The sequence below is a fragment of the Nyctereutes procyonoides genome, unplaced genomic scaffold (genome assembly GCF_905146905.1).
Source record: "Nyctereutes procyonoides isolate TBG_1078 unplaced genomic scaffold, NYPRO_anot_genome, whole genome shotgun sequence".
Classification (NCBI taxonomy): domain Eukaryota; kingdom Metazoa; phylum Chordata; class Mammalia; order Carnivora; family Canidae; genus Nyctereutes; species Nyctereutes procyonoides.
This window is the reverse complement of record NW_026575140.1, coordinates 8,907,008-8,930,323: the sequence shown is the minus strand read 5'-3', so window position 1 is coordinate 8,930,323 and position 23,316 is coordinate 8,907,008. Positions and strand designations below refer to the sequence as shown.

Here is a 23,316-nt window from a genome sequence, read left to right as displayed (position 1 = left end):
TGAATTGAAAACATTCTTTAAGTCCCTAAAAGAAACAAATACCTATCACTAATTTAAAATGTGTGGCAAAAATAGCATTTAAGTGAGCTTCTATGATAAAATTGTGATTTCTAGCATTTAAATAAGCACATATATTTTAAAACTTTCAACATCAGTGCAAAATCATTTAAGCTTCCTAACAAAGTCATTAAAACAAAGCCATAAAATTTTGCAGGTGTGCTTAAGTGAACCAATAGTGGAACGGAGAAGGAGTAAACCATTGACTGTTCAGAAAATAATCTTAAAAACCAATCCAGGTATTTGGAAACATTTCCATTCTAAAACACTTATTGTTCAACCTCAGTTATCCTTTTAAAGCATTTCATTTTCTTTCTGGTAACAATGACTTCAAATCTAAACATCTTGCCTGATAAAAGTCACCAGATACAAGGACATCATTTTAGATCAAAGAAGAAAGATATTGAGAGAAAAAAATTGTAAGGCCAACATTCATGTTGCTAAGGGATTGAAAAATCTAGAACACACAAAGTGGCTGCAAACCTGCTTTGTCAACACCTTACATGCCAACTTTCATTTTCTACTTTTCTTCTTCTTCTTCTCATAGTATTAATGTAAAGTTTAAAACTTTACAAAAAGTTTTTAGTTTCAATCAGTATCAATCCACTATTTAGAAACAAAAAAAGAAAGGAAGGAAGGAAGAAAGAAAGAAAGAAAAAAAAAGACTTATGAAGAAGTCTGAAAACGAGACCGACCTATACCCTGGGTGAGATTGGATGGGTTAAGTGTCTCTGGCACTATTTGTCTTCACTATTGACAGACACTGTCACACAACCCACCACACGATGCCTGTCTCTGAATGGCGAAGCTAGAATGCAAGTTAAGTGTATTAATAGAAAAAACAACTAGCATCCCAGCATATAAAATAAGCAATCCAGATTACTTTACCAAGAACAACAAAAAAAAAATTGTAGGATTGATCATTTAATTTACACGTTTAACAATTTCAATTTCCATTTGTACTTTCCCCACCCACATAAGTTAACATGCTACAATAAGCAATGTTTGAAAACAAACTTTAAAAAATTAAATTATCAACATCCAAATAAATGCATGTGGAAAAATTTCTTATCCAAACTTTTTGTTAACTCATATTCACCAATTTGTTCTCCTGTTTACTAATGCAATCTAATCCATAAGCCAGAATGGTCTCTCTCAGGTGTTTTTTAGGCTGTACTTTTACCCAAATTCCCTTGAAGTAGAAGGGAAACCAAAAACACTCAAGAAGTAAGAAATACCTGTATTTTAGCAGCAAAAGATTCTTTTCATTTCTCAGGCCTACTTCCTCATACTCCTCAAAAAAGTAGCAATTTTCACTTTTAAATTAGATATGCTATTGTACATAAAACGTTTGATCTAGAGGCTCTATTTTAAAAAATAATTAGCACTGTTGCTGAAGCTGAAAGGTTACTGATTTATTGGAAGCCATCTTTTTCTTCCCCAGTCCATCAAATTGCCAATCAGAGTTCTAATACTACACAGTAATTATTCTCCCATTTTTAATCTAAATTCTCCTAAAATAATTATTTTTTACCTTGTCAGAATGCAGGAAGGAGGAGAGGGAAAAAGAGAAAACCTTAAGAGCAGGCTCCACACCCAACGCAGAGCCCAATATGGGGCTCAATCTCACAACTCTTGAGGATTATGACCTGAGCTTAATCAAGAGTCAGATGTTTAACCAACTGAGCCACCCATGTGCCCCTATTCACAGAGTATTCATTAAAGAATGTTTCCTGAAAAATAAAATGCTTACGAAATTTGTTAAGTGTCCTGACATTTATAGCAATGTTTAAACATATCCTCTGTCCCATTCAACCCTAAATATCTAACCACAGTGTAAAATACATACTAGGTATATATTATGCAGTTTGGTTTTAAATCCTTTCCTGTTGGAAAAGAAAGATGCTTTTTTACCATCCGGTGATTTAAGTACTACTGGATAACATCACTGGTCAATACTGGGTGAAGAGACTAAAGCCTAAAAAGAATCCTTTACCTCAAAAAGATTAAACACAAAAGGGAATAATTATACTAGCTGATACTATATTTATTACATTGTCAAAGACCCCAAGAAGTACAGGCTAAAAAAAAACGAACAACTATTCAACTATTTTACTATTTGAAAGGGAATATTATGTGAAGACAAAAACAGAGATTGTCACTATATTAATTCAGGTAAGAATTAGAGAAAAACAGTTCTGAAGGATGCTATTTGAAGGTCACCTCGATGCATTATCACATAATACACTTTAATATATTTTAGATTAAATAATAAAGGTACTCCTGCCAACTCTAAGTCCAATGTCTTCATTTTTTTTCTTTTTTTTTTAGAGAAGACCAAAAAGGGGGAAGAAAGTATTTGTATTGTTAAAATCTTGTAATTTAATTAATCAGGTTTTACACCTGGGTCTGGGTTAGAGTGGATATTAGATCCACAAGCACAAGTGTCTATGCAAAAAAACATAAGGTAAATTATACATTGTTCTATTAGAAATTCTGACAGCTGATCACACAAATGTTATCAGTTTATTTAAAAAAAGGTGGGAAGAGAATTCTAGGAACTAGAACTCTTTAATAGTCACCTTTTAGAATCTCCCTTTGAGAAATGTCTGTTCTCCCTATGATTCATCATCTTCTATCAACGTCTCTTTTATATACAAGGGCTCATATTGAGAGAGTGTCAACATGAAAGAATAAGTCAGAATGTAAATACCGTGGCCCATGAGTGGCTCTATCTCGACTAACAGGCAAAATTTCAAAATAAGGTATAAAAAGAGACTGGGTGAGAATGGAAAGAAAGAAGCAAAATAAGGTTAAAAACTTATTTTTATAAGATTAAGATCTATTTGTTTAAACTTTACAAATGAAAGGAGAAACATAGGAGGAAAGTCAATGTTTACTGAATGATCATTAATTCTCAGGTAATGTTAAGTGTTTTACATATTTATCTTTGTAATAACCGTAAGAAGCTGGTATTAACTGTGTAGTGATAGGGGCAATATTACAAATTTTTTAACCTCTACAAAATTCTGTATGATAGAAATGATATGATAGCAATAAGATGCAAATTAGATCCTAATGATTCCAAAACCCGTATTAATTTTATTAATTTTCATGTGTGGGAGAAATAAATAAATAGAAGTAAAACTATAACATGTGTGTGTGTGTGTGTGTGTGTGTGTGTGTGTTATTATCTAGATTATGCCTGTACAGGCCTGGCACTTTGAGGTGCTTTCTCAGTTATTTTCTATTTAATTTAATTGACAATAATAACTTTTCACGAAGGGATGATGCAGGAAATGAATTTTAGCTCAGTGGGCTAAATAAATACCACTGGATGGATATCTACTTGCATTTATTGATAAAAAGGTAATGTACTCTCACGCCAAAAATAATCAAGGATCTAACATATCTCATACCTTTATTACTTTTTTTTTCCTTTATTACTTTTTAACAGCATAGTTCACTGAATATTTTGACTTATTTTAATCATCTACTACATGGTGTTTTTTAAATCATGAAATATTCAAAACTAATACTGTTTCCTCTGCTCATATTTTAACAAATACTACATGATTTTATTTTTAAGAGAAAAAAATTAACAGAAACAGCTGAAATCTTTTGTTGTGCCCTACCCTAATCCATTCTCCTTACTCCTGCCCAGCTGGAGTACTATTTATACAAGTTTATTGGTATTATATATACAACTGTTATAAAACAATTACGGCAATTGGCATGGTGACACCTTTTACTTATGATATTATCAATCTTATTGATGATGTAAGAAAGTAAGCCCACTTCTGTCTATTAACTTATTAATATTAAATTGTATAAAATACATTAAAATAGATCTGCCTATTTTTTGCATGTATTTTGTCTATTGAAGGTTGAAATCATTGAGCAGTGCTACTCTACACACTCAGGTAATATAAAAATATGCTTTTTCTATCAGAAACAGAATAAATCACAGTATTTATAGAGTTGTTGCTAAAAATTATCAAGAGGTAAAGATAAGCATTAAAAGAATAAATCAACAGGCTATATGTACTTTTTGTCAGTGAAAATTTATAAAACAGATAGCCTCCAGAATTCGTGTTTCTGAATTCACCATTATGTCCCAAGTTTGCTTATGCTTTTCATTTTAGTAATGCAGATGTTAACATAAATCTAAATGTATACATTTATACATATAGAAATATAGAAATGTATACATTTAGATTTACAATATAATTTCAGTTAAAAGAAAATGAGGAATAGAGTTTTTACACCTACTTGCAACATATTTGTAACTAAGATCTGATTTCCTTCTGGAAGTGCTCTAACTTTCTAGAAAAAGTTGAAATGGCCATATAGAATAACCAAGATCAAATAACATTTTAGCTCACAACATCAATATATAGGTGAATCACCATTCCTGCTAATGAGCTTTGGGTATAATTTTTGGAATAGTATACTACATAAATGGCCAAAATTCTGAAATATGTTTACCAAGTTAACTTAGGACAGCAATCAAAGGCAAATTGCTCCTCAAAATTTATTCAGCTGAAGAAAATACAAATTACATAACTGTAAGTAAGTTACAATAAATTCAATCAAATGCATAATTCTGTTGCTGTGAATCACTGTTATTAAAACAATATTCTTCTAGAAATCATATTCTCATTTGTAGATCCTGAAACTTGCAGAAATACGGGGCGTATGGCTTTTACAACTCAATATCCTACACACTGCTTAGTCCAGGAACTGCAGTTATCTAAGTAAAATAGAGGCACACAATCCCTGAAGTAAAATGGCAAGAAGAAAAGAACTGAGACCTCATCAGGAAAGAAGAGAAGTATCTTGTACCTAGGATTGAAATATGATAATATGCAAATTGCCTAGCACAATTCCTATAGTAGGAACTAAAAATGGCAACTTAAATTTTCTTCAACTCGTATTTTGTATCGCTGTTATGTATGTTTAGAAATTCCTATTTTATTAGATGATTAAGATATCTAAAACAAATTAAAGTATAGCTGCTCTTTGATTATAGGACATTAATTTAGCTCTCTAGCATCCTCTCCTCTAATATAAATAGCACTCAATTAAGCTATTTCAGTATAGAAGGTATCTGTTAAGTACTTGGCGATTATTAACTGCTGTAGCATTTGTAAAATTCAAAGCACTATTTAATAAGTCTCTTCCTTCTAACAAAAAAGCATATTATATAGATCACCTTATATAAAGTCATTAACTAAAATTACAACCTTTAAAAAACTCTGATGACCTAACTAGTGGAGATATTCAACAGGTATTTCTATTACACATGCTTAATCTGTGTGTACACCTATACAAATTAAAAAGTGCTACAAAGTATTAGTATCCTAAAACTGTATTATTTATTTAAAAAGTATTAATATATAATTATTGAAAGTAAATTAATAATTTTATGAAAACAAATAAAGAATCACTAGTTATTCTTAAGATTCTCTGGCTGAATTATAAAACTTATGGTTTGATTAATTCATTGTTTACCTCAAGAATTAGAATAAAAATTTTAAAGAAACTGAAATAGTTACTTTAGCAAAGTCATATTTTGATATAAACTAACAACATAATGCCATATCCCATATGAAGACAAAGAGTTTAGAATGGAATAAGAAAATAAACTGACTTTTTAAAATGAGGATTAAGTGTACTGTTCACTTCTAATGGAAAACTTCCTATTTTAGTTAAATTAAGTGAATCTAAGAATTAAAAACTAAACATATGAAGAGATTAAAAAATACTTGATTGATATAGGAGTTATTTACCAATAAAGCTGTTATTTAAGAAAAATGGCTGCCATAAGTCTTTGCAAAAACTCCCCACAGTCTGGTACAACTGTTTTAGTTCTAAATAATACCTGCATTTTAGTTCTTTAAAACCTATAGTACAGGATTCCACCCCCACAAAAACAAAAAAAATTCTTTCACAGTTTTCTATTTTTATTTTATTTTTTAAAAATATTTTATTTACTTATTTGTGAGAGAGACAGAGGCAGAGACAGGCAGAGGGAGAAGCAGGCTCCATGCAGGGAGCCCGACGTGGGACTCGATCCTGGGTCTCCAGGATCACGCCCTGGGCTGAAGGCGACACTAAACCGCTGAACCACCAGGGCTACCCCACAGTTTGCATTTCTTGAGCAATTCCTTATCTTGCCGAAAATGCTATTAATTCATCTGGATGACTATTTTGTGTCAGGAAAACGGCCCCTGTCTTAACTGCTAAGAACCTACAATACTGTTCAGAAAGTCTGTATTTCTAAAACTTAACTCATTCACATGTTGAACCTCAAACTTTTTTACTACTACCTCTTTCTTAACCCTCAAACTCTTAATTACCTTTCTAATGGGACAAAAGCAGAGATCTTTAAAAAAGTGAGGAGTACAGTGCTTGCTTCAGCAGCACGATACTAAAAAATGAGGAGTACAAATTTCAGACTGTTGATTCTCAGCTAGATTCCCAGATTTTGACACTTGACACATGGAGAGAGGAGGAGTTGTGTAGAAGTAAGCCCTTTTTCTCCCAGCCTCAGCCCTGGAACTTACCCAATAAAAAGATGTTACTGATGGGAATGAAAGTGTGAATAGTGTAGAGGCAGAGAAGGTTTGATAGATACTCTTTTACGCAATATTCTGGATTGTGGATTAGCAGCATCATGTTTACTCATTCCCTCAATAATAAGTAAAGGGAAAAAAATCTAGATTGGCGAATCTGAGAAACACATTTTCAATAATTAAGTAATAAAGAATGTACATGAATACCTATATGCCCAGCCTCTTAATTTCAAAATTTAAATTGATTTAGAACTTGTGAAACACAAACCTTTATAGCAGAACTAGAAGTCTGTTCCCACCAGGCCCTCATACCTGATAGCAGCCAATCCAGCTCCTTCAAAACTCTGAAGAATTAACTACATCAAGAATCATCATTTTTATGCATTTCATATTTAAACAGCAAATTAAAAATAAAACTCAAAGAAGTCTAAATTAATGTGTCTTTCCTTAGACATCAAATCTTTTGGCCAGGAAACACTGAGTAAACTGGTAATCTACTCCAAATCTTTCTCTTTGACAGTTATGTCACTAAAGATATTAATATGTCAAATAAAAAAGCAACTCCATAATGACATATACTGATTTCCCTACAATAATTATTCTGTAATTTAAACTCTCTTACCTATGTTATATAACGAAGATTATTCTACCAATAAGACAGAATCCTAGAATAAGATTATATTGGTTACTAAAAGTAAATTTATGTAAAAAAACATTACAAATGACTTGGTTTTAGATCACAGAAACTTTCTGTATGTGAATATAAGAAAACAGTCCATGTTATCTCCTCACTCTCTTTTCACCTTCTTTACATTATCAATAACTTCTCCCTCTAATAAGAATTTATTACTTCAGAATATTTCCTTTGATTAACTCTTATTTTCATGATTTTTCAACTCATGTCTTTCAATCTAATTTATCTAGAGAAGATTTTCTCAACTATATGGGGGAAGGAGGGAGGATCAACATTTTATGAGGGACTCAAATTCAAGAACTTTTAATACCTATATATAAAAACTTGTAATTGACTTTGGTATTATTTAAAAGGAAGTGTTCTTTTCCAAACCTGACATTTTTTCAGCTTTTAAAAGGAACTGGATCTACTGTCAACAGATGTTAAAAAGCACAGAAGAAACAGACTTTTAGTTCTATATAGATTCAACAAGTCTATAAAAAATAATCTCAAAAGATACAAAAGAAATCAGTTAGTCAATTTCTACTTGTGGATTTAAAGTGAAATATTTCATTAAAATTTTTTTTCAAAAATATTTTATCATCTGATACAATTTTTAAGCAATATGTAAAATTTTAAATTCCAGAAAAAATAATCAAGGACATTTTAGAATCCAGTGGATATAAAGTAAAACCAGGTCATCTTACCAATTGGATAACTAAAAAGTTCACAATTAAATCCACAGAATCTGTTAGAAAATGTCTGGCAACACATGAACAGTGAGCAGGGCTGATAAGTTTCTTTGCTATGTTTAAGTTTTCCTGCCCTCAACCAGGAAGGCTGCGCACTGCAGTATATAGCTTAGGGAAAAGATCTGTACACAAGGTTAATGGTACACTGGTTAATGCATACAAGAAAAATATATCAAGTTCTATTACAGTACCAAATCCTTATTTAAACCATAACCTTCCACTTCACTGTTCTTTTAGAAATGAAATGAATTTACTGAAAACAGTGCTGTGATGGATTTTAAGTACCACTTAAAAGATGAGAGGTATCATTGGATAAGAAACCTCTACTTAGAAGGATAAAATTTCAGAGTCTGTGTGTGTGTATACACACACACACACACACACACACATATATAATTTTTCCCTTTTTTTTTTAAACCAAACACACTTAGCAATCTATAAAACCCAACTAAAAAAAGAAATACAGTTGGGCAATCTAATATTATTAAAAGCACTCATTAATTTATCAATAATCAAGGTTTTTTTCTATTGGCTTGTCCATCAATCCTTTATTCTGGTTCATTAAAAAATGGAACCAATTTTATATAAAGTGTATGATTTGAGAGCTGAATAAAAATAAACTTGATAAATTTAAAACATTATTTTCTATACTTTTTAATTGACATTACAAAATGGCCTTATATAAATAATACATTCAAATCTTCCATTACTTTCAACTGAATTTAAAACAAGTCTGAAGTGACGTTTTCAAATATAGGGAAAAAGTTATAGTAACATTCTATAAACGGAAAAGAGACTTGAGTGCTTGAGTCTTTTTTCAGATTATACAAAATAAAGTACTTTTCTCTTTCAGCAAATTTTTAAAAAGAATTTTTAAATTGAGATTCAAACGATAATTTTCTATTCATAGCTTGACATGTAATTTTTTTATGTGTAGTCAATAAAAGAGCTTGTTGTTTCCATAGCTGAAGGTAAGCTCCTAGAAAAGAAATGGCACTGACACATGTGCCAATGTGAAATTTTAAGAAATAAGAATTGTATCAAGAAATGTATATTGAAATATTTTAAGGTTAAAAGTATTTTTAAACCTTCTAAAACAAACCCTCAAATCACACTCTTTTTGATATGAACTTTGCCAGCACTGTTCATGTTGGCCAGATAATACACTAGTTTTCTTTAATAAAGTAAAATGAAATGCATACCAGCAGCAACTACAGCTGGAGGAGGCGAGCCTGCCTCACCACCACTTGTCTGACTCATTGATGCTACAGATGTTTCTCTAGATGGAGGTAACTGTAACTCCTTTGGGAGAAGATCATAGACAGATTCTGTTGGAGAAAGAAGAAAAATTTTTTATTTTATTTTATTTATTTTTAATTTTTTTAAATTTATTTATTTATGATGGTCACACACAGAGAGAGAGGCAGAGACACAGGCAGAGGGAGAAGCAGGCTCCATGCACCGGGAGCCCGATATGGGATTCGATCCCGGGTCTCCAGGATCGCGCCCTGAGCCAAAGGCAGGCGCCAAACCGATGCGCCACCCAGGGATCCCTTTATTTTATTTTTTAATTTTAAAGATTTTTATTTATTCATGAGAGAGAGAGACAGGCAAAGGGAGAAGCAGTTTCTATGCAGGGAAACTGATAAGGGACTCGATCCCAGGTCTCCAGGATCAGACCCTGGGCTGAAGGCGGGGCTAAACCACTGAGCCACCCGGGCTGCTCAAGAAAAAAGTTTTATTTTTATTTTTTTTATTTTTATTTTTTTAAGAAAAAAGTTTTAAAAGAATATAAGTCAATAATCTAATATATGAGCATGAAATTAATAAGTACTTTCACGTAGGAGGAGAACTATATTATGCACACACTCACACAAAAACTCCATATAATTTCTGTGGTAATGAATTATTAGCAAATATTTTTCTTTTATTATGCAATTTTACCGAACTGAAGAATGAATTTTCCATTAGTTTTGTCCCCTCTTTTCTTCTTGGCTTTATCCTTTATATTTAAGATGGTCTCTAAAGTTACTAAATTTTAGAACTGGATAAAATTAGAAAAAAATGTAAGAAACGTCAAATAACAAAATGGTCCAATATCTTCCTTTGTAATAATGAGTGCAATTTACTATATCTTATCAGGTTTATTTGGCTTCTCCAATGAAACCATTAGTCTAGCCCTGCTCTTCTAACCAATACCTTTTAGTGAATATTTTAATTCATTATCATAATGTATTTTTCCCCTCCCAAAAAAGCTAAACAAGGAGTGCCAGTCATAGCTCAAGGAAATATTGTTCTTTTATTCTGAGCTAACTCCAAACTCTAGAAAGTCACAAGTATAGGATACTCTTAATTCAGAAAGGATAAAAGCCTAACTAAACTATGATTACTTTTGTATCTCAGACTAAAGAATACTTTTCTTTTTAATGTACTTTATAATCACTGTCCATAAAATTACATTTATCTCTACTAATTTAAAATTCTTTTATAGTTATTAATGTATGGTTTGGAGCACAAATAATTCTCAAAACATCCTGTAGAGGTAGTAGAATCAATGTTGGAAGAAACTTCAAAAGACCACTTAGAATCATATGCTCATTTTCAAAAGAAGTGAGACACAAGGTTTAAGAGACTTGCCTAGTATTCCAAGAAACTCAACATTCCAACAAATAATAAAGATTATTATTTGCATGAGATTAAAAAAACAAAGGTAGCACTATAAGATATTTTATTCTTGATAAAAACAGTATTTTTTAGTTAACTGATTACTGAATGCATAAATTGATCTTTCCAATTAATGTCTGAATTAGGTACACCAACTTTAATGTGGGTAGGGATAAGGAAGAGTGTCCTGAAGGAAAGATAAAATTAGAAGTTTTATCATTAAATGATCTCCATTCATAGTACAGAACCAACTGAAAGTTTTCTTTTGAAAAACTCTACTACCTAACACTTGGAGAACCTAATTAAAACAGAAATGCCAGTAACATCTAATATTGATTTTAAAACAACTGTATTTCTTCCTTATACATAAGAGAAGCACACTCAAGTCCTTTTGTCCAAACAAACCAAAAGGAAATATGAAAATAAAAATAGCTTAGATGAAAAGTGAAAGGATCTACCAAAATACATTTATGTCAAGGAAAAAAAATGTCCTAGTAATAGGCCATCATTAATAGCACTTCACCAGTTCTACTTCTCTACTTCTTTAATTATTAAAATAAACACATCAAAACAAAACAAACCCTGTGGGCTGAAACACTACCTTTCCCAAAGTATATAAAATTTAATCTATACTAGAAGTATAAAAGCAATGTTAATAAAAATACATTGGAAAGTAACTAAATAGGGGGATCCCTGGGTGGCTCAGTGGTTGAGCATCTGCCTTGGGCCCAGGGCCTGATCATGGAGTCCCGGGATCAAGCCCCACGTTGGGCTCCCTGCGTGGAGCCTGCTTCTCCCTCTGCCTGTCTCTCTCTCTCTCTCTCTCTCTCTCTCTCTCTCTCTCTGTCTCTCTCATGAATAGATAAAATCTTAAAAAAAAAAAGTGTGCAAAAGAGATATTGGCTCACAAATAAAAATACCTTAGGTATTTAAAAAAAAGAATGTAACTAAATATAGAACTTAAATCTTAACCGTCCCCACAGCCTACCCCCCAAAACAAACTAACATGCAAGGTCAAGTAGAAGGTGTAGGAATAGGAAGCATGGACTCATTTCTTCATCAAAGGTATTTTCTGATTAACTGACTCAAGCGTTTGGAAATCAAAGATGTCAGAAGTTTTATCATATCTACCCAAGCGAAGAAGTAGTTAATACAGTCATTACCATCATAGGCTCTGATTTCAGACATAACTGGGTTGGCTCTGCTACTTCAAACAATCTAAGACTTAAATCCTCATTAAAATTTTTCTTTTACCCCATTATCTCAAAGAAACTCTTCTCAAGCTATAACTGTAGGACCCAATCACATATACTGGCCTTATTCTTAAATCTGCTTCCCTTAAGACATTAAAAAGATTAAAGGAAAAAAAAAGATTAAAGAAATATAAATTATGTTGTTAATACTATTCTAATTTACTCCTAAATTCAATCCAAATTATGGTTTTACAGTATCTACTGCCCAATGAAAGAACTTCTGAACAAGATCACAGGTAATTTAAAATCCATGAAATTGAAAAATAGAAAAAAAAAGTCCTAAGCTTGTACTAATCACTTCATGTTAAGATATATCTATTTTTCTTGTGTTATCTTTTAAACCAGTTAGATAGATAAGGAAGGAATGAAATTCCAGGTTTATAAACAAGGAATATGAAGAAGGAGACCAGGAAATCCATAATGGAAAGGCAGTTTCTTAAGGAAAGACTTCATTAGAAAACAAAAGTAAAATCACTTCTAAATTTTTTTTTTTAAAGGGAGAGGGAATGGTCACTAGTTTTCTTTTTGGGATGGTAAAATGATCTAAAATTGGATTATGGTAATGATTACACAACTCTGTAAATAAACTAACAACTACTGAATCTGTACACTTTAAAAGGGTGAATTTTATGATATGCAAATTTATATCAGTAAAGCTGTTTTCTAAAAAAAAAAAAAGGATGAGAATGTACAAGAGCAAAGTACATCTCTCATTGTTCCTAATAAACCTTATGGATAAAAATCTCTCTTTATATAGCTTCTATTTATGAAAAGTGAAATTATGAAGGCCAAGATGCACACTAATTTACTTTTTAAGGGTCTTCTATTGGAGGGCCAGGAAAATGCCAACAGGTATAGTTATCTTACATTCAGTAAAATTCTGAGGAAAATCTTTAAAAGTTCTCATAACCTAGATGAAGAAATGCAGACTTTATAAAACAGGTAACTAAAGCAACAGCACCCAAAAAAGTATGGGTTCAACCTGGAAAGAGGGACATCTGGGTGGCTCAGCGGTTGAGCATCTGCCTTTGGTTCAGGGCATGATCCTGGGGTCGGGATCCAGTCCTGCATCGGGCTCCTTGCTGGGAGCCTGCTTCCCCCTCTGTCAGTGTCTCTGCCTCTCTGTGTCTATCATGGATAAATAAATAAAATCTTAAAAAAAAAAAAAAAAACCTGGAGGGAGGTGGTTACTACATCAGTATCTTAAAGATATTGCAAATGTCATAGACTTAAGAAGGATATATTATGTGTTGTAATTCATAACAGATCATGCAAGGCTGGAATATCTGCCCAGAGGAATAAAGTGAAATTTAGTTAGGATTAATGTTAACAGCTGATAAAAATTGTTCTTGTACAATGTAATGAAAGGCACTCTCTTTTTTTTAAATTGAGAAATAATTTTACTTTTCTATTTTATTTTTATTTTTATTATTTTAAGTAGGCTCCACGCCCAGTGCAGAACCCAACTTGGGGCTTGAACTCACAACTGTGAGATCAAGATCTGAACCAAGATCAAGAGTTGGATAATCGGGATCCCTGGGTGGCTCAGCAGTTTAGCGCCTGCCTTCAGCCCAGGGCGTGATCCTGGAGACCCAGGATTGAGTCCCGCATCAGGCTCCCCACATGGAGCCTGCCTCTCCCTCTGCCTGTCTCTTTGTGTCTCTCATGAATAACTAAATAAAATCTAAAAAAAAAAAAAAAAAGAGTTGGATAATCAATAAACAGAACCATTCAGGCACACGCCCTCTTTATTTTAAAGAACCTCTATACCTAACATGGAGCTTGAACTCACAACCCCAAGATCAAGAGTCACATGCTCCACCAACTAAGCCAGCCAGGCACTGTTTTCTAAGGAAATCTTTAAAATTCTAGTTTTGTAAGGAATTCTTTCCCTGGTCAGCCAGGATTGAAGTGACTGATGTCTTACCTATTTTTTCTATTAACACTGCTAATAATTTATGTAGTAATGTTTAATCAACTCACTTGCTGGGTCATTATGCATTTTAGTTGACCAAAATCCCAAGCAAGTGTACTGCTTAAATATCCCTGTAGTAGAATTAGGGCAGGTGTGATATAATAAATGTTAACAGAAATTATTAACATAAGTATATGAAAAAGGAAATTAGGCAGAAAGGGAAACAAGCTCAGATGATCAAGAATTTATCTTGTGTTGGTGCCATACTGTAGAGCCTAGGGCCATTAGGGGGAAGGAAGAAATGGAGTAATGAAATTATTTTCAGATACTGAAAGCAAACCAATACTTCCCAATTTGGGTGGGAAGGTGAACAATGTAAAAATGGGCTAACTGGCTGGTTTGTTTGCTTGATCATTCAGAGTAAACTCTAATTGATCCATTCATGTCACTGATTATTTTCTGGGTCAATGTAGTTTTATTCTTCAACAGTGGTTACGAGGAGTTTTCCTATACTGCATCAAACTCAAAGTAGACAGAAATCCTAGAGTACAATGCAGTGAAAGAAAAGGCAAAAATTGGTAACTTAATAGTGCAGCTTATTTTTTTTCCTCTCAATTGCGAACTCTGTTCCCAAACCACTGATAATCCAAACCTCATTCTCTATTGCTTCATTGTGTAAGTTGCTCAGTTCCAGGAAAGGTAAAAAGACTTCAAACCCCCATACTCTCTCACTTTCCCCTAGAAGGGTCCAGGGTGATAAAATATAGGAAATAGCTGAAAAAAGGCATGTTCAGCAAAATAAGATTAATACAACTACCATTTACCAAGCATTTGGGGATGGGTCAGGCACTATGCAAAGTCATTGTATAGATTTTTAACTTAATTTCAAAACAATCCTGGGAGGTAGGTTTTACCAATAAAGAATCTGAAGACTGGGGCATCTTGGTGGCTGCGTCAGTTAAGCTTCAGCCTTTGGCACAAGTCATCATCCCAGGGTCCCAGGATGGAGCCCCACATTGGGGCCCTGCTTCTCCTACTCTCTCTCTGCCCCTTCCCCCCTGCTCATGCACTCACTCACTTTCTCTCTCAAATAAAATCTTAAAAAAAAAAAAAAAGAATTTGAAGACTGTGCAATAGTAAAAAATGAAAAATGTGATACAAAAGAAAGCAATGAGAAATATAAAGTTTATTAGGACAATGGGTTCCTTTGATGGGGAGAAAGGAGACAGGACAAAGGAGGAACAGAAATAAGTTGGGCTGGACAGTGAGCTCACATATATTATTTTCCTAAAATATATAAGAAAACAATAAATACAAAAAAATAAGATTATGCATGGATAGTGTGTAGCCTCACAGAATTGCTATAAAGCTTAAATAAGATGATCTGCTAAAAACAATTATGTAAGTTCTCATTCTTTTGTTGGAATTTGTATCCTTACCTCACCCTTTTGACCTGATAGCTAATATTCAATGTTCAATTGATTTAGGATCAAAAAGTAAAGACCAAACTTGTCAGCCCACTTACTTTATGACTTTTCTGAAGACTTTATTTACTTTCAGGTAATGAAATAGAAAAAAATACACAATCAATACTACAGATTTAACTGCATGCAGAGATGAATGATAAAAATATGGGAGGAAAGCTCTGGAAATAAGATGTTTCTATTTAACTGTCAAACAAGCAACTATAACTGGAAATATGTGTGGTAAAAAGGATGATACTGGGACGCCTGAGTGGCTCAGCAGTTGTGCCCCCTGCCTTGGGCCCTGGACATGATCCTGGAGTCCCGGGATCAAGTCCCACATCGGGCTCCCTGCATGGAGCCTGCTTCTCCCTTTGCCTGTGTCTCTGCCTCTCTCTCTCTCTCTCTCTCTGTGTTTCTCATGAATATATAAACAGAAACAAAATCTTTAAAAAAAAAAAAGATAATACTTTGTTCTGGGAATGCTTTAAAATTTAACAAAAAGTAAACTAATAATACAGCACAGACACCAGTTATTCAAATAATGAATGCTCCCTGATATCAGATACAAACACTAGAATACTGAAAAATCCACTTATAAACATTTGTACCTTATTTTAAAAATCAAGTTTTACTTATTTTTTTACACTCTAAATATGAAGCTAGCATAGCACCTGAAAGAGTTAAAAGACGTTCAAAAACTCCTTGCAAATGGTTTGGGAACTAATTGCTTTACTCTTCCATCTCTCTATTAACTGTCTCAATAAGCCAGTCAATCCCAAGGCTATGGTTTCATGTCAGACATTCTAAAACAAAATGCCTGGCACCTCCACAGTGCCAACATAGTTCTGCATTCAAGAGAGACAGCATCCATTCTGTTAAAAACACTTCAGGCTTGACAGTCATCATACTTGGCATCTCCACTGGAAAAATGTACTGGCTGCAGGTCTACTGGATATTTGGTTTCTAAAAGATTATGAAGTCCAAGAATAACTAGTAGGTGATATTCTTTTTTAACAAATTTTTGTCATCTAAGTCAATTAGTAGTTTTCTATCACATATTTACTTAATCCTATCACCTCTTCCTGAGTATATTTTTTTATTGTTTTCCTAAAACAATCTAGTGTCCTAAGGTATTTTAAGTAATATACAGCAGCATAAATAGTATCAATTTGGGAAATAAGAAAACTAATTTGAATTCCATAACCATTTTAATATAATACATGATATATTTTTTCTAGTAGGTTTACTTTTCACCTAAAACAATAAATATTTTAAAAATAAAAAATAATTTTACAATTATTTCAAATTAACTTACAAACATTTATGAAATATAGAATGGAATATACTATTTGACTAACCTTTCTGGTTACCTAACATTCTGAATGTTAGGGAGTCCTGTATCAGGGAGCCTGATACAGGACTCAATCCTGGGACTCCACGATCATGCCCTGGGCAGAAGGCAGGCACTAAACCACTGAGCCACCCAGGCGTCCCTCAGTGCCATATCTATGACATAAACTATTGAGTAAAATATTTATGGCTTGTTTGCAATTTCAAAGATCTTATAAGAATATTTTTTCATTAGAGCTTTAAGAACCATGGAGTTTAGACAGAATCAAAGAAAGGTATGAGCAGGACCCAGGGCTGAGTGTCAGAAGCCTAGTGGGGTGAGGAAGGTATCTATTGAGACAGTGGAGGAAGTGGGTAGGACAGGGTTTCAGAGCCTAAACAGAGTGAAGAAAACATTAATAGAGAGGCGAAAAGAGAGAAGAGATATCCAGATGCAGAATCCAAGGAACGTAAAGAAATTATCTGCAGCCTAGTGGGTGCTTATCAGAGCCATACACTGTAATGTACATACCTTAAAATTTAGCTGAATGTTCACAAAGCCAATACTGAATGAAGATCTCTTCCACTGTCTGACAATTAACCATATTATATAACATATTTTATAGTCATTCCTTTTTTAAGCTAAAATAACCATGCACTCAACATATATAATAATCTATCATTGAAAAGAAGTAGAATATATATCTATATTGTTTTTAATCTTGAAAAGACAGTTAATAAATAAATGATTTGTTCATTCATTCACGTATTAAACACAGTATTTTTTTTTATAAATTAATTTTTATTGGTGTTCAATTTACCAACATACAGAATAACACCCAGTGCTCATCCCGTCAAGTGTACCCCTCAGTGCCCGTCACCCATTCACCCCCACCCCCCACCCTCCTCCCCCTCCACCACCCCTAGTTCATTTCCCAGAGTTAGAAGTCTTTATGTTCTGTCTCCCTTTCTGATATTTCTCACACATTTCTTCTCCCTTCCCTTATATTCCCTTTCGCTATTATTCATATTCCCCAAATGAATGAGAACATACACTGTTTGTCCTTCTCCGGTTACTGTGGCCAAGTTCAAAAAGGGTGTTGCCTGAGTTCTCCTCTGGGATTTTGATGGAATCTTGTCTCTCATTTAGATCTTTCATCTATTTTGAGTTTATCTTTGTGTATGGTGCAAGAGAATGGTCTAGTTTCATTCTTCTGCATGTGGATGTCCAATTTTCCCAGCACCATTTATTGAAGAGACTGTCTTTCTTCCAGTGGATCGTCTTTCCTCCTTTATTGTATATTAGTTGAGCATAAAGTTCAGGGTCCACTTCTGGGTTCTCTGTTCTGTTCCATTGATCTATATGTCTGTTTTTGTGCCAGTACCACACTGTCTTGATGAACACAGCTTTGTAGTACAACCTGAAATCTGGCATTGTGATGCCCCCAGATATGGTTTTCTTTTTTTAAAATTCCCCTGGCTGTTTGGGATCTTTCCTGATTCCACACAAATCTTAAAATAATTTGTTCCAACTCTCTGAAGAAAGTCCATGGTATTTTGATAGGGATTGCATTATACGTGTAAATTGCCCTGGGTAACATTGACATTTTCACAATATTAATTCTGCCAATCCATGAGCATGGAACACAGTATTTTTTTTTAAGCACAGTTCTGAAGTGCCAATTACGTGCCAGGCACAATAACACAAGAGTTCTTAACTTCAGTGTTTTGTTTTTTTTTTTTAAGATTTTACTTATTTATTTGAGAGACAGAATGAGCAGTGGGAGGGGCAGAGGGAGAAGCAGACTCTCCACTGAGTTGGGAGTCCATTCTGGGCTTGATCCCAGGACCAGAGCAGAAGGCAGACACTCAACCAACTGAGTCACCCAGGAGCCCCTAACTTCAGTGTTATTTCTAATTGGATAGACCTTGCATTACAAGGTAATTCAGAAGTTTCTTTTCTAAAAGAGAAACCTAATTTTGTCACCATTAATCCATTTTGTGTTTATAGGTGTGGACATTAAAGTGACCTGTATCTCTGTTTTCAAACAGCTTACCATCCAGTGAGGTAGACTGCAAGTACATGAATAACCAATCGAATCAGTACCAAGACATAGATGTTATGTGTGGAAAAAAAAAGAAAGAAGAGATTAAAGGTAAAGAGGGCTAGCCAAGGGAAATCCCTGGGTGGCTCAGCGGTTTAGCTCCTGCCTTCGGCCCAGGGTGTGATCCTGGATTCCCGGGATCGAGTCCCATGTCTGGCTCCCAGCATGGAGCCTGCTTCTCTCTCTCTCTCTCTCTTTGTGTCTATCATGAATAAATAAAATCTTAAAAAAAAAAAAAAGAGGGCTAGCCAAGAATGATATGAATGTAGTTTTATGAGATTAACCGAAAATTCACATAAAAAAGCATAGAATTTTAGAGGTAGAAGCAGTGAAAGTATCCAGCATAACTTTCAGTTTTTACAGAAAAGAAATTATATTCCTATTAAGTTATGACTTTATTAGCATAGCCAAGACTGGTTGAAGCTGGATCCTGAACAAGAGAATAGCTGGCTGAAAGATAAATTCTTTTCCCAGTATTCCTGTGTATACAATTAGAATGAACAAATGAATATTGTGAATCATGAGCAGATCATCTATCTTGATTGATTCTACCCAATTATAAAATATTAAATCTTGTTTCCTGCCTCATAATCTCAATGAGCAAAAACAAAACAAACAAAAAAATCTATCTTATTTTCCTTGTTATCACTACCAGGATGTTCTAACACTTTAATGTCATTTTTCTGCAGTATTTTCTACTCCAAACTATTTCCCCATATTCCATCTTCTGGCTTCCACTCTATCATCACCTAAACTACCATTTTCTTTTTTTTTTTTAAGATTTTATTTATTTATTCATGATAGACATAGAGAGAGAGAAAGAGAGAGGCAGAGACACAGGCAGAAGGAGAAGCAGGCTCCATGCAGAGAGCCTAATGTGGGACTCCATCCTGAGACTCCAGGATCACGCCCTGGGCCAAAGGCAGGCGCTAAACCACTGAGCCACCCAGGGATCCCTAAACTACCATTTTTTTAATGAACAAACAAAAATTACTTTTCATATTTTAGGGTCTTCATTTTCAGTGATACAAAAAACTAATTTCCTATCAAATTTGTTCTTTTCTGTTCATGTAACATGAATTGTTTTTTCTTCCCTCAAGCCAATACTAAATAAATCAACAAGCTCACTTTTTTCTCTCTACTCCACACACAGGTTATCAACAAACAGAATATGCAAACCTCAAAACTTTTAGAAGTAAGCTGACTGTTTAGAGATCAAAAATATTTGTCTACCATTAGTGGAAATAAATGAGCAAGTTCATTACTTCTGCCTCTTAATTTAAGAAGTGGTAATCAACAATGCATATCAGAATTGCATTTGAAATATGTATTTTCTTTCCCTGAATGAAGATGCCCTGGGATTCCACCACAGACCTACTGAATAAGGGTTTACAATAGGCAGGATCACAGAATGCATATTTTTTATAGAATTCCATAATGGTTCTGGCAAAGAGTCATTACTTTTAAGCATGAAATTTAGCCTCAAATGTTCAGGCATGAGTTTTGCCATTTCCCCCCCCTAAACAGTAGAAAGGAACAGTAACAAAGAGCTGAACCAGGGGATCCCTGGGTGGCTCAGCTGTTTACCGCTGCCTTCAGCCCAGGGCCTGATCCTGGAGCCCCGGGATCAAGTCCCACGTTGGGCTCCCTGCATGGGGCCTGCTTCTCCCTCTGCCTGTGTCTCTGCCTGCCTCTCTCTCTCTCTCTCTCTCTCTCTCTCTCTCTCCCCCCTCTCTGTGTCCCTCGTGAATGAATAAATAAAAATCTTAAAAAAAAAAAAAAAGCTGAACCATTCTCTGCAGATTACATTTCAAACTTGTGAAGAGGAAACAATTACATTTACATATCAAAAAGGAGGGATCCCTGGGTGGCACAGCGGTTTGGCGCCTCCAGGGCGCGATCCTGGAGACCCGGGATCGAATCCCACGTCGGGCTCCCGGTGCATGGAGCCTGCTTCTCCCTCTGCCTGTGTCTCTGCCTCTCTCTCTCTCTCTCTCTGTGTGTGACTATCATAAATAAATAAAAAAAAATTAAAAAAATACATATCAAAAAGGAAATGAGTGTTGTCTGTCATTCCTGACTAAAATGACAATTGCTATTTCACATGGCAGTAGATAATTTTAGATATTTGATACTTATATTTGATACATGAAGACTTGGACAATACCTACAATAATAAAGTGAATTAGCACAGTTCCTGTTATTTTAAACCTGAGAGATATTATTTAGAATTATCTCTTATGGGCAAAACCCAAAGATTCTCAATGAGTAAAATTTTGACAGCACACAGTCCTCTTCTAGATCATCTACCTCCTGGCTATTCTCTAAATACAAGTAACATTTATTATAACATGAAAGTTTAATACTTTGTTTCTTGCAAAAAAAAAATAGCTTGATTTTGATGTAGTAACTAAATGTCACTTTACTGATCAACAAAGCCATTATTTTTATTAATTCTGATAATGATTTTCTTTTCTTTTTTTTTAAGATTTTATTTATTTATTCATGAGAATACACAGAGAGGAGAGAGAGAGAGAGAGGCAGAGATACAGGCAGAGGGAGAAGCAGGCTCCATGCAGGGAGCCCGATGTGGGACTCAATCCCAGGTCTCCAGGATCACACCCTGGGCTGAAGGTGGCGCTAAACCGCTGAGCCACTGGGGCTGCCCTGATAATGATTCTCAGTTGTCATTTTACAACAGCAAATGAAAGGGTAAGCTTATGCAGTATTTTATGCCACGATGTGGTCCATAAACAGAAACAAGTAGAGAAATAGCTCTAGAATATTGTTCTAAAAATAAGTTATGTCTGAAAGGGATACCTGGCAGCTCAGTTGGTTAAGCAGCTGCCTGAAGCTCAGGTCATGGTCCTGGGGTCCTGGGATCCGGTCCCGCGCCAGGCTCCTGCTCACCAGGGAAGTCTGCTTCTCCTTCTGTCCTCCCCCTGCCTTCTGCTCTCTCTCTCAAATAAATAAATAAAATCTTTAAAAAATTTTGTCTGATAACATTACAATTTAGAATTTACAGGGCAGCCCAGGTGGCTCAGCGGTTTGGCGCCACTTTTGACCCAGGGCGTGATCCTGGAGACCCAGGATTGAGTCCCACATTGGGCTCCCTGCATGGCGCCTGCTTCTCCCTCTGCCTGTGTCTCTGCTTCTCTCTCTGTGTGTCTCTCATGAATAAATAAATAAAATCTTTAGAATTTATAAAGTACTTTTATGTTTATAATCACAGTACTGATATATGTGAAAAGTGCTTTGACTGTAAAGTATACATAAATAAAACAATTATTACTGCCTCATAGGTTATAATTTCAGAATAGATTGTTTTTCAGTGTTTTAACTTTTTATTAAAGCATAATATACACTTACAGTGAAGTATACATAACTTATGTCTTGAGATTGAAGAATTTAAAGAAGTGAACACACACACATAATAATTACCACCCAGTTGATTAAGCACCCTTTATGCTTCTTCTCAGGTACCAGCCCAAGAACTAACAAATCTTCTAACTTCTATCACCATAGATTATAGTTTTGCCCATTTTTGAACTCTATATAATAAAAGAATCATATAGGATATATCCTTTGTGCCTAGCTTTGTTCACTCAGCATTGTCTGTTCAGTTTATTGACACTGCTACAGCAGTTCATCTACATATTTTTCTGTCTTTTGAATATTCTACAATTAATCTATTCTGGTGTTAAACAATGGAGCTGAGCTGTTTATAGTTTCTACCTATTATAAAAATACTGCCATGAATATTCTCACATGCACATATATATACTTCCCTTGGATACAGAAATAAAACTGCTGAGTCAAAAGGTATATTTATACTGAACTTTAGTAGATACTGCTAGTTTCCCCAGAAGGTTGCATTAATACATTCTCATCATCCATGTATGAAGTTCTGGCTACTCCACAAATTCAGTCTTAATAAAAATGTTTTTATAATTTTTTATAAGCCATCTCACAGAGATGGAGTGATATCACACTGGTTTTAATTTGGTAACTAAGTTTTTGAACAACTTTATAAATGCTTATCTTCTTTTGCTGTTCAAGCCCAAGTCTTTTACTCATATTTTAATTGGGTTATTCTTGTTTTTTTTTTTGTTTTTGTTTTTGGGGGGGTCTTTTTGAGAGAGAGAGAGAGAGAGAGATATGGAGCCCAAGCACAAATGGGGTGGGGCTGATAGAAATTCAAGCAGACTCCTTGCTGAACACAACACAACTCAATCCTATGACGCCGAGGGTCATGACCTTGGCTGAAATCAAGAATCAGAAGCCTGAAAAAATAAATAAATAAAATAGATTAAAAAAAAAAAAAAGAATTAGACTCCTGACTAAGCCACCCAGGCTCCCTGAGGTTGTCCTTTTGTAAAAATATTAATTTGCACGAGTATGTTACATATTCTAGATATAAATCTTATGTCAAATATACATATGTAAATATCTTGTCCCATATGTGCCTTGCCTTTCCACCCTCTTAATAGTATCTTTAATGAACAGAAGTTCTTAATTTTAATG

The 23,316-nt window shown here is 34.2% G+C and overlaps 1 protein-coding gene across 8 annotated transcripts in view; it reads right to left on the bottom strand.

Annotated features, from left to right (window-relative positions):
• Positions 1-23,316, bottom strand: part of NFAT5 (nuclear factor of activated T cells 5) — a 118,791-nt gene that overhangs the window by 62,683 nt on the left and 32,792 nt on the right. For 4 of the 8 annotated variants that reach the window (XM_055307042.1, XM_055307043.1, XM_055307044.1 and 1 more), the window contains one exon: positions 9,263-9,388. In XM_055307042.1, the coding sequence (XP_055163017.1) occupies positions 9,263-9,388 (126 nt within the window). Of the gene's footprint in view, positions 1-9,262; positions 9,391-23,316 lie in introns of those variants that run through there. The other 4 variants (XM_055307046.1, XM_055307047.1, XM_055307049.1 and 1 more) reach the window with 2 other exon arrangements.